The sequence below is a fragment of the Emys orbicularis genome, chromosome 3 (genome assembly GCF_028017835.1).
Source record: "Emys orbicularis isolate rEmyOrb1 chromosome 3, rEmyOrb1.hap1, whole genome shotgun sequence".
NCBI lineage: Eukaryota > Metazoa > Chordata > Testudines > Emydidae > Emys > Emys orbicularis.
This window is the reverse complement of record NC_088685.1, coordinates 122,690,522-122,706,112: the sequence shown is the minus strand read 5'-3', so window position 1 is coordinate 122,706,112 and position 15,591 is coordinate 122,690,522. Positions and strand designations below refer to the sequence as shown.

The following is a 15,591-nucleotide window of genomic DNA, read 5'->3' as shown; positions in this document are numbered from 1 at the left end:
TCATGTTTTTAACCATTAGTTCGCTTGCAGAAATGTGCTCTAGTTATTACTTGTGTCCTCAAATGTCATGGGGCATCAGTATTGCTTCATTTTTTGCATTATGCAGTAATGTATTATAAATAAGTGTTCACGTCTAATAAAAATGACCTACATATCTATAAAAGCAACTTCACAGCACAATCAGAAACATGCAGGCCTGTACTGGTTTCAACCTTATAACGAACTGCTTCTGCAAAATTATTGATATGGTTAAGTGTTTGCAGGGTCAGGCCCTACATTAAGAGTGCAGTGTGTAAAGAAAGGATTGAAACTGTTGAATTTTTGGTCAGCCTCCTTCAAAACAAGAGGCTGAAGAGGGCTATAAAGCTAGTGGAATGACTTTGCTCTGTATGCCTCTGCAGATAGGTATGAGGGACAGCCATAATTTTCACTTTCTCTAAGTGCTGATGATGGTTTTTGGTGCAGCATATTCTCCCCAACAAGTCATGGTGTCTATGCAGATATACAGGGGTAAATATATGCTGGTCAACTAGTTAAACATTGAATCATAGTGTTGCAGAGTATTGTTGAAGAGCTCTGTGAGCTCAAACGCTTGTCTCTTCCACTAACACAAGCTGATCCAACAAACAACTACCTCCCCCACTTTGTCTAAGATCCTGGGCTTACCGTAGCTACAGTGCCCCCATCTCAACTGAACACTGATATACATAGCTGGGATCTGTCTGGTTCATTTGTGGGTTAATATTAATAGGTAGAATTCTAAGTGGACTAAATATCAAATGCTTGAGCTGCTGCATGTGTTAACTTACTTGTAATGTCTATATTACAATATGGAATATAATAATTGAGCAGGTGCAATGTGAGCCTTTGACTATATTAGTCACTGTGGAGGAGAGGGGTATTTAGTAGTGTGAAGAGCTGTTCTTCTACAGAAGTTGTTAGGCCCCCTCCCTATATCTATATTGAGGAATAATGCAACAAATGGCCTAGAGAGCCATTGGTATTCTGTTTACCATCTGTGAAGATGAATCATGGACATGGCCTCCTGAGTTACCAACTGAGTGCATGTGGTAGGGGGGAATAAGAACCCCAAACAAAAGGAAGGTAAGGTATGTCTGCACTGCAATTAGCCCCTGAGCCAGTTGGTGTCTATTTAATTGTAGTGTAGACATTGGCTTGTGCTGCAATCTAAGCTCTAGGACCCTCTCATCTCACAGGGTCCTAGACCCCAGGCTTGAGCCTGAGCCCTGATGTCTGATCTCCAAATAAACAGCCTCTTAGCCTAAATCAGCTGACAGGCCAACTGCTGTTTTTTTTTTAAGTGCAGTGTAGGTATAGCCCAGCCTTTCTATGTTGTTGGGATCTTGAATGGGGGAATGGAGATTCCTAGGCCTAAGTATGAGATTCCCAGCAGCTTAGGTTAGCTTTAAAGGACAAATAGCACTTGCTCATTATAGAAGCCTCTATTACCTTTTAATAAAAACAAAACAAAAAACCTTGCCTCACTCATTCAGGTGCCTACAGGCAGCTCTACACCTAAACTGTTGCACCAGTGTAACTGTGCCACTATAGTGCTTCAGAGGAGACACTGCTATGCTGATGGGAGACCTTCTCCTGTCAGTGTAGTTAAGCCACCTCTGCACTACCATAGCACTGTCTACATCAGGGGTTAGGTTAGTATAACTGTATTGCATAGGGCTATGGAGTTTTCACAACACTGAGCAATGTAGTCATCTATGTAAGTTTGTAGTATAGACCTGGCCTATATTTGCTTGCTTTAACTTTGTAAACAACTAGTTTCCTTTTTCCTCTGTAATAAAATTGTATACAAGCATTGTCCTTAGTGTGAACTTTAAGGTGCAATTGATCTGAGGTAAGTCACTGGTCCTTGGGGACTAAAAGTACCCTGAATATTACTGAGTCTTGCTGTTTCTCTATCTCACAGATACTCACCTAGGTGGCAAGACAGTCCTTGGAGAGGCTGGTTTATCTGTGACTAGTTAAGGCTATTAGTATGCCTGGAGTTTGCCCTTGAACTTCTGATCAATTTGGGGTTTGTGACCTGGTTGTTTTAACAGTCTACCCTGAGGCTGGTACTCTCTGGGAACATCACACTTGAGTTTTCAGAATTCAAGTGAAATGAAGTGTCAATGCTATGATTAATATTGCAGTTTTTATCTTTTAAGTGCATGGGATACACTTCCAGTACTTTCTATACTGATTAAACATTTATAGGCTAAGTAAAGCTTTTTGGTGTGGCCATTACATTACTTTATTAATGAGTTTTGTGAGTGTGTAGTGTAGAAGGGAACAAAATTCTCAGTCCTATTTGTTAGAGACTCAGAGGAAGAAATGCATTTGCTGACCAAATTGTTGACATCTTCTCTCCCTTTGTCATGTTAGATCCAACTTAAGACTGAGTTGTGCAGACACACATGCTTAAGTAGACTTATCCCATTGATAAAGTTAACTCTGTGAATACTCATTAACCACATGTACTTCCAGGATTATGACCCTAGATTGTAAAGTGCTTAGGGTAAGAACATCTATAATATGTGATACTGTACCCACATTTCAATAGTAGAATTTTAAGCACAACTCATGGGGCAGATAAAGACTAATAATCTTTGAGGTTGATTGATTTTGCATACTCTCAGAGGTCTTTAGTAATCTTGACTGAGGCCTAGACCAGTTTAGTCCAAGCAGAGGTAACTAAATAAAGGTATTTGACAAGTTAGTGTGGTACTTGCAAATACCTGCTCAGGGCATCTACTCAGAATGTAATCTAGCCTGACATCTGAGTAATGCCTGTCACAGTAACCAAAAACCAGATCCAAGCCTGGAACCCTTGGGCATGCTACTAGGCTTCTCTCTACATTATATAGCTGACATTGGGCTGAGGTAGTTTAAAACAGTGTATTTTTCCTTACTAGTGGGGACTGGAAGGCATTTGATGAGATGGCATTGATACACTATATCTTGCACATTAACTCGCTATTTCTAAAATAAAGCACCTTGAAATACTTGCCATTAGGTTCTAGAGTTAACATTGAGCTAGACAAAAGCTAGCCCCACCCCAGTTTTTGTCTCTTCGTCCTCAAAGGACCCTGTTACTGCTCATGTTTGTAAAGTTTTCTTTGCAATCTTAATGGTTAGAAACTTAAGCAATCACTTTGATTCCTAACTAAGTTCTGCAAAAAGTAATGTCAAAGCACCACATGAAACAGCTCAATAGGACACCCTATGTGAGCACTGGTTAGCATGTGTATCTGGTTATTTTCCTAACTGCACTAATAATAAACTCTCTCTAATTCTAGATAGTAAAGAATCTCTCCAAGTCTACACTGATATGTTAAATATTTCTATTGCTAATAATTAAACTTTTCTGCTGCTAGGACAGTATCAGTTTAGTATGTATGCACACAAGGCTGTCTTTTGTACCTGTAAAGAAAAATAGTGCTAGATCATCATCACCACCTAATGGAAGGAAAATGAAACCCAAATGCAAGTGTAAAGATACAGTATGAAAACTATTTATTAACATATTTAATGCACATGAAGTCTTCCATGTATCAGCACCCAATTTTTGCTGAAGGTAAACAATCAGGTTTGCTTTGTATTCTATACCAGAAAGATTTCCAGTGTAAATAGATGATTTATTAACCAGTTTCCCTAAAACACAATACTAATGCATACCTTCTCAAAGCAGCACCATATTTACAGCTTCTCATTAACAGAATATTTATCTTACACATTCTATACCATTTTGGTATATCATAGTTTTGCTTCATTTTACATATATTTACAAACTTTAAAAAACATTGTTTTACAATAGCATGAGGGTTGTGTGTAGTGTATGGCAGTTACTGGCATAGTCAGGACATATGGCAAAAAGGGAAGAAGCAGGCTTATAATTCTTGTTACAATAATTGCCTTTTGGATCAAAGAAAGCTATCAAGTCAAGAATCCTTTCATTTCAAAACAATCTTCCCAAAGCAGTTCATGCTCTCTGTTAAACTGGATTTTCATTCTTAACCAAAGGTAGCAAAGATTTCTCTTCCCTAATGTATTCCTCTGGGTTATGCTTCCCCTTCTTGGCCATAGAGAACAGGATATTAGTTTCCCAGGCAGCCTTAACACTGATGTCTTAAAGCCAATACAACAGCAAAAATGTGCATGAGAGTTCAGGAGCTAACAATACCTGAATCACCAGTGTAGGCCTGAGACCTGATCGACACCCCCACATATTAGACCTGCCTTGGGTGAAACTCAGGGTGTTCACCACTAAACTTGAAAAAAAGGGATGTTGTGCTGCTGCTAAAGCACCTCCATCTCAGGAATGTCCCTAACAGTTATAACCACTTGGTTAAAACCAAGTTGTAAAGATGCTGGGAAATTAGGGAGGATACAGAAAGAGACTCAACAAATGGTAAGATAAGCACTGACTATCTGCACAAATAGAGAAGATCACAATTTGGGTATGAAAGATAAAATGTAAAGAACTTGGGCATCAAGGAGGACACACAGATGCCAGTGCGTAATTGGTTAAAATGTTTGTTATTTAGGAGTGTGGGATAATGTGATAAGTTTAGTACATTTGAAGGAGGGAGCTAGTTTTACCTATATAATAGAAATGAAAAGCAATGCTCTTTGGGAACCACTTCCAGACTGCAGTTCAAAATCAAGCTGCTGGAACTCTGTACAACCCTGATATGCAGGGAACCCCCAAATGAATGAATCTTAACTGGTCATTGGGTGAAATTTGTCTGTATAGGAGGAGTGGTGAGCATAAGAGATTTGCTTGGTATATGTATTCTGTGTGTGTTGCTAATAAATAGATGTTTAGAGCACAATTGTATAAGGCTCTTTCACTGGGAAAAAGTTCCACAGACCCATAGAGCCCTTAACCCCGAGGGAAAGGGCTCTTACTTAAATTGACCTGGTTTCTTCCTGAGCCCTATGGGTAAGGATAGGTGCCTTACACCCTGAGCCCTCGGAAGGGAAAGGGTGGGGGTACCTAAACTGACTGGGTCACACCTTGAGCCCTCCATAGGGTATAGACGGGGTGCCCTAAATTGAGCAGGTAACACCAGGGCCAGTGACATTTGGCTTCCACATAGTGCACAAGATTTTTGCAAGTAAAAAATCCTCAGTGTTGTAAAAGAGGAAGCATCTCATTTTTGCCATAACCCAGTACATTGTGGATGTATTTTGTATACATTACTCATTTTCCTATGTTCTAATCATTATTCTTGAAAAGGTTTAATTTGGAATTATTACATGAATGCTTGAAATGGGGGGGGGGGGGGGAGGAGAGAGAGGAAAATCCACCCCACTGTTTTTATTAGTTGTGTTTTAACAGCCCAGCACAAGTGCACTTTGACCTAACTGTGGTTCCTGGGAAGAAAAGAAAAAAGTTCAGCTTTACAAAATATACTTCCCTTATTGACTTTTCCGCTGGCCATATGGAAAATACACATCTAGCCAAGTGAATTTCTTACGTAGGCACCTTTCATTTAATTCTTGGGTCATAATAGCACAACACACTGCATAGAGACACATGAATACAACTCCCCACAAAATATTTACAATCCATCTGGTTGCCACAAGAGAATTCCTCAGAGTAATCTTTGGTTCCAAATTGTATCTTTGTGCGGTTTTCAATATTCATCGCCACAAGGCATGAAATATGTGATCGCTTGCCAGGGAGACAGCTTTACTGCTTCTGCCTATTTACTAGGTAGGTAGTGAATTTAATGCTGTGCAGCTTTAGCCAAACTTGCTAAGTTACAATGTAACATTTTTTGAGTATAAAATACAGTACGCAGGAGTACAGCTCTGCAAATCCGCAGATATTGCTTTATATCTGCAGATATCTACATCTGCGGATGATTTTTTGCAGATCGTGGATGGATGCGGATCCAAATTTTCTTTCTAAAGCCCTGCAAATCTGCAGATATCCGCTTTATATCTGCAGGTGTGGATATCCACAGATCATTTTTGCAGCTTGGATGCGGATACAAATTTTGTATCTGTGCAGGGCTCTATGCATGGGGAAAGGCAGTTCAATGCAGGATTTCTACAAAATAATTCATTAACAAGATAAATAACTTTGTTTTTTAAAGTGCACATGTCCCCATCCCATTCCTATTTTTGTTCCTCTAACGAGCAATGTAATAACAAAACAAAGAATAATAAAGGGACAAAAACCAGCCTAGGAAAATTTCTCAAATTCTAAATATCATGATTTCTTGAAGTTGAATTTTTAAAAAATGTTTTCTTTAGTTAATGGAATAAAAAAAAACATTTAATAAAGTCAGACTTAATATACTATATCACAAGCATCCTGGATTATAGTAAGCAGCATTAGTAAAACTCAAATGTCCTACATGGAAAAATATTTTAGCAAATCAAAAAATGACTTATAACAGGAATAAAATAGTATTAAAGTGCCAAAAAGCTTTGAATACACAAGTAAAAATCTGCATAAACATAAAGGCCTGATCCTTGTGTTGCCGCCTCCCACCCCCGACTCCCATGAAAGTCCATGGAAATTTTGGGTGTACAGGGAATGTCAGGGATTGGATCCTGAGCTTGACTTTACAAAGTCAAACTCAAGTACAAGCAAGCCCTGGATTATTCTTGCTTTCTTGTTTTAGAAAAAGAGAAGCCAGTCTGTTTTTCCGTTGGATTAAAAAAGCATCTAAAACACAACCATGTATTAAAAAAAGGCTAAGTTAGCTAAAAGGAGTTGTTAAAGGTGCAACAACTACTGCAGTTTACAAAGACAATTTAACCCTCTCAGAATTTTTCCAAATATTGTTACAAGTAACACCTACCATGCTGGGTGGGGGGGTTTGCCGGGGGGGGGGGGGGGGAATCTATTTGTTCTATTTCTTTACTTTGTGCACATGACAGTAGTTTGGCCTTCTCTTGGCTTTGGTCTACACAAGAGACATTTACTGTGCTAGATATCATTTCAACTTCCTAGTATGTTTGTTACATTTCATAGCCACAAAATGATTTACACAAGCATGCTAAATATATTTTGTATTCCACTTGCTTTCAGCAGAACTAAATGCTAGTTTTGTCAGAACCATTTTAAATGCCATTGAGAATACAGACTAGCTGTAGTAGTTCAACTAGTCCTCCCATAGCACCCTGGTCAAGTCTCCCAGAATGCATTGCTCCTGAACTGTGAAAGAGATACCCAGAGGTTATTGCAGATGAAGTGGTTTAGGACAGTTCTAATGTGAATGCAAGACAAACCTGCAATGTTTCCCAATGCAATTCAGCATGTTCATTGTGGACACAGTGAACTTTTATGATTAAACCAGTTCAATTCCCTAATGTAGACAGGTCTTTACATATAGATCAAAATCACTGTTTGTTCTCTATATGCTGTCAGTTTCCACATTTGTTAGTTTGGGTATTTCATACAGCAACAGGGAAGAGAAACAGTAAGAAAATGGTGATTGTGAAACCACAGAAAAACCCACAGAAAGACTCCAGGGATAGGTGGCATACCTGAAAATACTAAACTTTAAAAAAAGTTAATAGAAATTGACAGCCTCCCTTTAAAAAAAAGCTATACTGTGGTAGGGAAATTGAAACACACATTTAAATATCATGATGAGCAATATTCCAATAAATCCTCTGAAGTTCTGTAGCACACTGTTCTAGCATAGCCTGAAAAGGGACAGTCAAAAAGATACTTGTAAGCAGCAGGCATTTTAAGTATAGCTATTTAGGTGTGTCTAAAGATGAAGAGGTTGAGCTATCTACAGAACATGCTGAAGAACACACTTTTGTACATTTGTTCAACATGTCATCAAAAGTGATTGTTCTTATAATATAAACTACTTTTTTTTTTAAACAGCTATGAGAAGACTGCATGAAAAATCCTAATTTAGGAAAGGATCTAGCAATTAAAAGAATGTTTGTGTTAAAAATATTAAGTTGTATATTGTACCCTTTGTAGGAAATGTAACAATTTTCTCCCTCCTCTGCCCCCAACACAGATGGATTTCCCACCAAGGTTTGCAACAGTTTAAAATATTTAAACTAGACATTTTAACTTATTTTTGTCTTATTTTGTTTTGATCATTCTAAGAGAAACCCTTGCAAATTATTTTGCATTGCTGATTATAATATATTATTCTGTTTATAAATTTTGGCCTCAACAGAACTTGAATATTTATACCTGTCTCACATTCATAACTGTAGATATTTGGCAAACTTCCATTTTATGAACTCCAGTCAATTACAGAGCTGACCACTGAACTGTGAATGCTGCCCCCTCAAAGCAGAAGCAATAAAGCTTGTGGTTTCTCAGAAATCAGTGGAAATACCTGCCATTTCGTACCTCCAACTCAGATGGGCAGGGTGAGGAAGGGAAGAAGAAAGAGAGGCACTTTATCACCAGTGGACACTGTACACAATAGCTAACACAAGCTGCATCAGGAGTGAAGATGATGTGCTATACATAATCCTCTAAAAACAGACAGCAAGGAAGCAATTTTAAATCAGCATATACTCAGTGACACTCTTAGTTGGAACCAGACTCTGAAAGCCTCATTGTTTTAGCAGTCTGTTCTCCACAGAAATCCTGTATGTGACATTTTCTAAACCTAGTGTAAAGAGAGAATTTGGTTTCTTAGAAGCCTCCACCACAAACTTTTCAAGCATTTCCATTTTTCCTTCAGTTTTGTTTTAACTCTGTAAACAGAAATAAATAGGAAGTCCTTCCTTGGGAGATAGTGTTCAGTTGAAAGCAGATTCATAAGAAAGCCAAGGAAGTGGTCATCTAGGAAAAACCTCAAGATCAGTTTCATTCTCATAAGCAAGTCTCCTCCACATGAACTCAATCACTGTCTGATTCTTCCTTGTACTTGGCTCTAATGGCTTGACCATTCTGAAGTGGCATTTCTTCATAGTCACTCCTGTTAACAAACAGATATTTGTAAACATCCTGAACACAATGGCCAGCTACTTAGTTTCATGTAAACATAGAAAAGGTACTAAACCAGTTCTACAATAATTTGGGCCATCATCATTCACAGGGATTCACTAATCCAAAAGAATGCATTTCAGTTAAGAGACGTGAGCAATACATAATCCTAATCTCCAAATTCTTCCTCAAGGTTTGCTTGTATGCCTTGTCTACACTTGCAGCAGCATGTAGAATACAGGCACAACCGATGGAGCTACATGCCAGAGTGAAAGACAGACTTCGTCACTGTAGTGCATAATGCAGGGAGGCAGTGGGACACTGCTAAAAATAGAAGTGTGGATGTGGAAAGCGCTGCTTGGGCATGTAGAGAGCCGTATAGGGTACATACCCCCTAGGGGTTCAGGCATGTACGGCATTCTACTTGCATAAGCCACATCTCACCATCTACACCGCTACTTATACCTGTGCTAGCTGGGTGTGCAATGTGTTACTTTACATGCCACTGTAAGTGTAGACTTGTCTTTACTGTGACACCTATGGGACTGCGGACAACAGCTAATCAGGAGGCAAGCTGGGACTGCTGCTACTGATCAAAACTAAAACACACACAAAAGCAAAGACAAAAAAGCTATCCCTACAAGCTACACATAACTAATCTATGCGAAACATGTTACCATGTCCTCACTCTTTCACCTACCTGTTGTGTGGCTTTTTTTTTTTTTCCTTTTCTTTCTTTTTTTTTTTTTTTTCCACAAAGTCTGTAAGCCCTCAAGGGTAGGAACTGTTTTTACTGTGTGTTTGTCCAGCATCAAGCACAACGGGGCCCTGGCTGGACCTCTAGATGCTATGTAAATACTAATACTACTGTTGAGTTCAGAATCTGAACTCAGGCAATTGCATTGGATTCGATTATTAATATTTTTAATGAATATTGGGTATCTAAAATAGCAACTGTCCTGCCCTACAGCAGTGGCCATTTTAAGTATGGCCCAGCTCTCAATCTATTCCCTCCTACTGCAACCTGCATCCTGCCAACCTGACTCCAGCACTCGTTTCCCATCTACTCCCTTCTGCCAGCGTATTCTCTTCTCAAACCCTGCCATCCACATACTCCCTCTCACTGCAGCCTGCCATTGTCCTCACACCTACAAGTAGGGAATGTATCTTTTAGTATCAGTGTCATGGCAGTCCCTTTTTCAACAGGAAAAAAAGAAACCAAGATAGTGTGAAACCTCATTACAATCATATTTTGGAGTAAAGTGACCCAAAATAGAAGACTCAAGCTACAGTTGTCTTCCATTCTGTAGTCAGCATGTTTGGATTTTCACTAAGAACAACCCACAAGGTCCTTAAACTTTTTATATTAAATACAGCAACTCCACACCCCCTGAATCACCAATAGATTTTTCACAATTGTGTTACTTACCCATAAATCACATCATCATCTGAATCATTCAGCATAGAAAAGGCAGGATTGTCTTTCAACTGTGACTCTGGAAAATATAGATATGGTTTCATTTAACCAGAAAATTGCATTCCCGACTTCAAACTTTTAGATTAGACTTTTATCCAGAACTGAAGGGAGAGACTTTGTAGTTTCCAAGGAAGTTATAACTGGGATTCAGCCTGGAGTTTTACCCTGGCAAGGAAGGGATTGGAATCTGTGATTTAAACTCTTCAACCCCCGTCTCACAGTATGTCAGCATTCATAACAGCTGAAGTTGACACCCTTGTCTAAAAACTCCAGGAGGTGGCTATTCTCTATATTGTATTAGCATCATTATTTCTTCCCAGGTACAATTTCACCTGCCCACATTACTTATACCTGATATTTTAGAACACACTAGTCAATAAAGAATCTGGTTGAAAAGTATAGGCAGATTTTATATGACATTTCAGTCCCTTTCCCTTATTTATGACTGAAGTTCCAAAAGTAATGAAATCTAATAATTGTTTGGTCATTAATGCTTATCTAAGGTGTTATAACTTAGGGCATATATTTTTCACTTTCACATAGGGAGGAGGAAGGTACTGCTGTAACTTCATGCTGGAATGGAAGGATGCACACACTCTTTCCACTGGCTGTCTACAATACCACCTCTCCAGGTTGCCTGGCATAGGCCTGTGGAGTCTTGGGGCTAAGTATATCCCTGGTGTAAGTTGACAACTCCACTGAAGTCAGTAGAGTTACAGAGTGAAATCTAGCCCCTAATGGTTTGCCACAAGATCCAATACCTTCTGCATGCTTTTGCATTCTTCTAACCCAGGAACAGATGTAAATATTTGTTCCCAGCCAGCCAGCTAGCTAGTTGCATCTCCTATAATGGAAGTATGGGATTCCTGAAGCAGCTCCATTCATCTTAGTTCCAAAATCAGTTTAGTGAGAAACTGCTCTGCCCCAATAAATAAGGCCCTCCCCATGCATGTAGTACATGCTAGCTGCCCAGCATACTTACATTCAATGGTTAAAGCAGAAGACATCCAGTAGCCATATTTATTATTGAGTGTCCTAAAGCTACACAATATTAAGAGGCACATACAATAAATGTAAAATTTTCATGGATTAGATCAAAGCATGTTTCTATCGTTACTGGCTATTTGAAGCCACCGCAAGCTGCTTATATACACAGAACAAAATGAAGTGCTAATGAAATAGCCAACATGTGAAGATTTGATGACCTCTATAGGCATGCCAGATCTCAGCAGCAATCTGGCAAATTTTACAGTAGGTCACTTACCATACAGTGCATTCTTTGATGGGGAATACACAAAGGCTAAAGTGTAGAGATAGAAGTTGAGTAAACCATAGAATGATAAGAATTCTGCTGGTAATAATAGTCAAGGATATTACACAATACAGCTAAGTACATATTAATTTTGAATAAACCAAACATTAGGCAGGATTCTCCCCGCAACAACATTTTTGGGAAAGCTTGATGACTTTTGCCCAGCACTTCCAAAGTATGAAGAGTATTAACTGTGTACTGTTAAAGTTTTGGGACACTGATGTTTAGTTTGGCATTGTCTTAGAGTAAGTTAACTGGGTGGGAGGGAGGAGTGACTGCAATCAGATAGAACACTAAGACATGGTGGGGCTGTTCCCCTTGTTTTTAAGGTACCCCATTAAAGCTCTCTATTTTAGTTTCCACTAGTTATAGAAAAGTTCAGCAGTCATTTTCTAGAGGATATTGGGCACTTCCGGTCACACAGCCAGTTTCAGAATCTAGAGAGAACTGTACTCTAGTGGTTTGAGTTGCGGATCCAGAAATACAAGTCTAATCCTGGCTCCAACACAGACACCAGCTGGCAACATCTGGCAAATTGGCTTCCCCATCTGTAAAATTTAATGTATCTAAAGAACTGTACTTTATAATGAATGAGATGGAGCCAACTGCTTGACTATCAAATTAGTACTGTGCAAATGCTGTTTCTAAACCAGCAGTTTTGGGAATATCTCCCACTGGTGGAAACTCTAGAGTAGACTAGCTTTGCTTCCACCTTCCCCACCCAACCTTACCCCCACATGCCCTCTCTCGGTTATCTAGACCTGCACTGAATGAGTCTAAACAACACGGTAGTAAACATGCTGGTGACAAGTCTTTCGTAATACTCCAGCTGTCACTACACCAGAGGAGCTGTACCACAACAAAGGGAGATTTCCCAAAATTGCCAGCGTAGACAAGATTGAACTGTACCAAGATATGCATGAACACTCTCCAGTTGTACCATGATCCTGCAATAATATTTTCCTTCTGTATTGGAAACTCAGCCCTGAACTGGAAAATGTAAGATGGCAGTTTGCAGAACTACTTCCTGCCTCCTCCAATTACGCAGCCCATCATACTTTTGTTTAAGTGAATTTAATACCTATGCCAATTTGCAGACATCGGCTAGCTACAGAATATGGTCAGCATAGGCAGCATCCATGTAAATTACCCCACAGTGTCCTTCCAACATGACTCGGCCCTGCTCTGAAAGGATAACCTACTACACATATATGGGAAAGAAACTTGTCCTGTCTTCGTGCACATTCCAGAGTGCCAATTACGGCTGTGGATTTTGTGACGTGGACAGCTGTTCAGAGAGTTGGATTGAAACCAACACATTAATTTGGCAGCCATCATGAATAACCATCAGAAAATAACAATTTGCAGTCACTACCAACCCGGGTTGGATTTGAACTGGTGATCTAGTGGTGAAAGGCACAACTCCTGAGCCATCGTCTCCGTACATTCACTTAACTGAAACAAGTTACCAATATTCCTAAATGACTGGAAGCCACAATGGAAGGATATAATTCTGATAATGAGTTGACAGCTCAGCTACAAAGTTGTCCTGTAGAACTCGTGCTCCAAAGCGTAGATAAAGTATAACAATGCTGTGGGAGACAAGACAGACACTGTGGCTATATGCACTGAACTGTGACAACATTTGATGAGGTGAGTAATGGGGGAGGGGTAAGAACAGAGTTATAAGAAAAAATAGCACCTTGTCTTAGACTAATGTGACAAATCTATTCAGCTGCTTATTCTAAGAGACATTGGACTTCACACTCTTAATTTCAAAAAACATTCTGAATTAGAAGTCAGTCAGTCAGTTGAAGGATGGGAAAATTTAACCTATTTTTTCCTGGGTTTCCCATAAAGCACAATCCACAAAAGTCAGCAATGATTTGACCCTACAGTGATGGAAGGTACGTATTAGAACCTAGTTTAGAAAAACAACATTGGCAACTCACCCCAACTTTTGAATTTCACATTCTGTCAGGATCCCAACTATTCATATAAAATGATGGGGTCTAAATTAGCTGTTACCACTCAAGAAAGCTATCTTGGATTCTTTGTGGATAATTCTCTGAAAACATCCACTCAATATGCAGCGGCAGTCAAAAAAGTGAACAGATTATTGGGAATCATTAAGAAAGGGATAGATAAGACAGAAAATACCATATTGCCTCTATATAAATCCATGGTACGCCCACATCTTGAATACTGCGAACAGATGTGGTCACCCCATCTCAAAAAGATATCTCGGAATTGGAAAAGGTTCAGAAAAGGGCAACAAAAATGATTAGGGATATGGAACAGCTTCCGTATGAGGAGAGATTAATAAAACTGGGACTTTTCAGCTTGGAAAAGAGACGACTAAGTGGGGATATGATAGAGGTCTATAAAATCATGACTGGTGTGAAGAGAGTAAATAAGGAAGTGTTATTTACTCTTCCTTAAACACAAGAAGTAGGGGGTCACCAAATGAAATTAATAGGCAGCAGGTTTAAAACAAACAAAAGGAAGTATTTCTTCACACAACGCACAATCAACCTGTGGAACTCTTTGCCTGAGGATGTTGTGAAGGCCAAGACTATAACAGGGTTCAAAAAAGAACTAGATAAATTCATGGAGGATAGGTCCATCAATGGCTATTAGCCAGGATGGGCAGCGATGGTGTCCCTAGCTTCTGTTTGCCAGAAGCTGGGAATGAGTGACAGGGAATGGATCATTTGATAATTACCTGTTCATTCCCTCTGGGGCACCTGGCATTGGCTACTGTCAGAAGACAGGATATTGGGCTAGGTGGACCTTTGGTCTGACGCAGTATGGCCGTTCTTATGTTCAGCACATGAAACTCCACAGAAGGTGAATGCTGCCTTGCAGATAACTCTGCAGGGTGGACTTCTCTCTGGTAGATACATGTCCATAACTACAGTCTGATCAATGTGATGGTGGCAGTAGTGGACAGTTCACTCTAAATACCTCACGAAAGGAGGTTACAGAGCAAGAGGTGCTCACCAGAGGGCAGATTAGCAAACCACTCCTGGTTATAGGCAGCGACCACAATACCGCTTTAGAAAAAATTGATTTACGGGGCAACCACAATGTGGGCTGCATTGGCAGCTTGCCAGGACCCAAAAGGTTTTACCTAATTTACATAAGAGTGAAGTAGATTGCAGCTGCCCCCATTTTAATATGGAGGTGTGCCTCATGGATATTACAAGTCCCAACATGAAATGCTCCATCTTGTTCTGATGACCCTCACAGACTGATGCATACCAGGTCTTCTCACCGCTGAGGGCTGCATCTCCAGGATGAAAATAAATGCAGCCACAAGCAATAGTATAGAAATCTGTGAGCTATATTTAGCCCTTGGCTGCCTCAGACTTAATCAGAGTGGATACCATCTCTTTCCAAGGTCTAACACCAAATCTGTCCCAAAACAGGTTCAGTCTCCTCTTAACTGTTGATGCTGTAAACCATATTTGCTTAGTCTGTTCTAGACGGAAACAGTTTTCCCTCTGATAAGAATATTCTAGATATACCACTTAAGTTTAGAGTAACAACCCCTTGCTTTCAAACACCGTTCATAATGACACCATCAACCCCATTAGCTGAATGGAACAATCCCAGATGTTTACGGCTCTTATACACATTCCCCTTTTGCAACATTTTAAGGCTGCCATAAAAGAGCAACATAAGTCAATCTACATTTTTTCCAAAAGGCAAACCATTTTCATGTCATGGAGAGTCAGGTGTGGGACTCCACAAATCACAGCAGAAGTTTGAGCATTTACAGACTGCTCAACTCTCCCAGATGATCAGTGCAATTGTATTTTTTTAATGCAGGCATACAGAGTAGGTTTT

General features: G+C 39.6%; 1 protein-coding gene across 1 annotated transcript in view; it reads right to left on the bottom strand.

Moving 5' to 3' along the window:
- Positions 1-8,624: 8,624 nt before the first annotated feature.
- Positions 8,625-15,591, bottom strand: part of TMEM181 (transmembrane protein 181) — a 42,212-nt gene continuing 35,245 nt past the window's right edge. Inside the window, exons 14-17 of the mRNA XM_065401198.1 lie at positions 13,249-13,331; positions 11,692-11,781; positions 10,380-10,446; positions 8,625-8,942 (exon numbers count right to left, since the gene is read on the bottom strand). Coding sequence (XP_065257270.1) covers positions 8,864-8,942; positions 10,380-10,446; positions 11,692-11,781; positions 13,249-13,331 — 319 coding nt within the window. The 3' untranslated portion in view covers positions 8,625-8,863. The remainder of the gene's footprint in view (positions 8,943-10,379; positions 10,447-11,691; positions 11,782-13,248; positions 13,332-15,591) is intronic.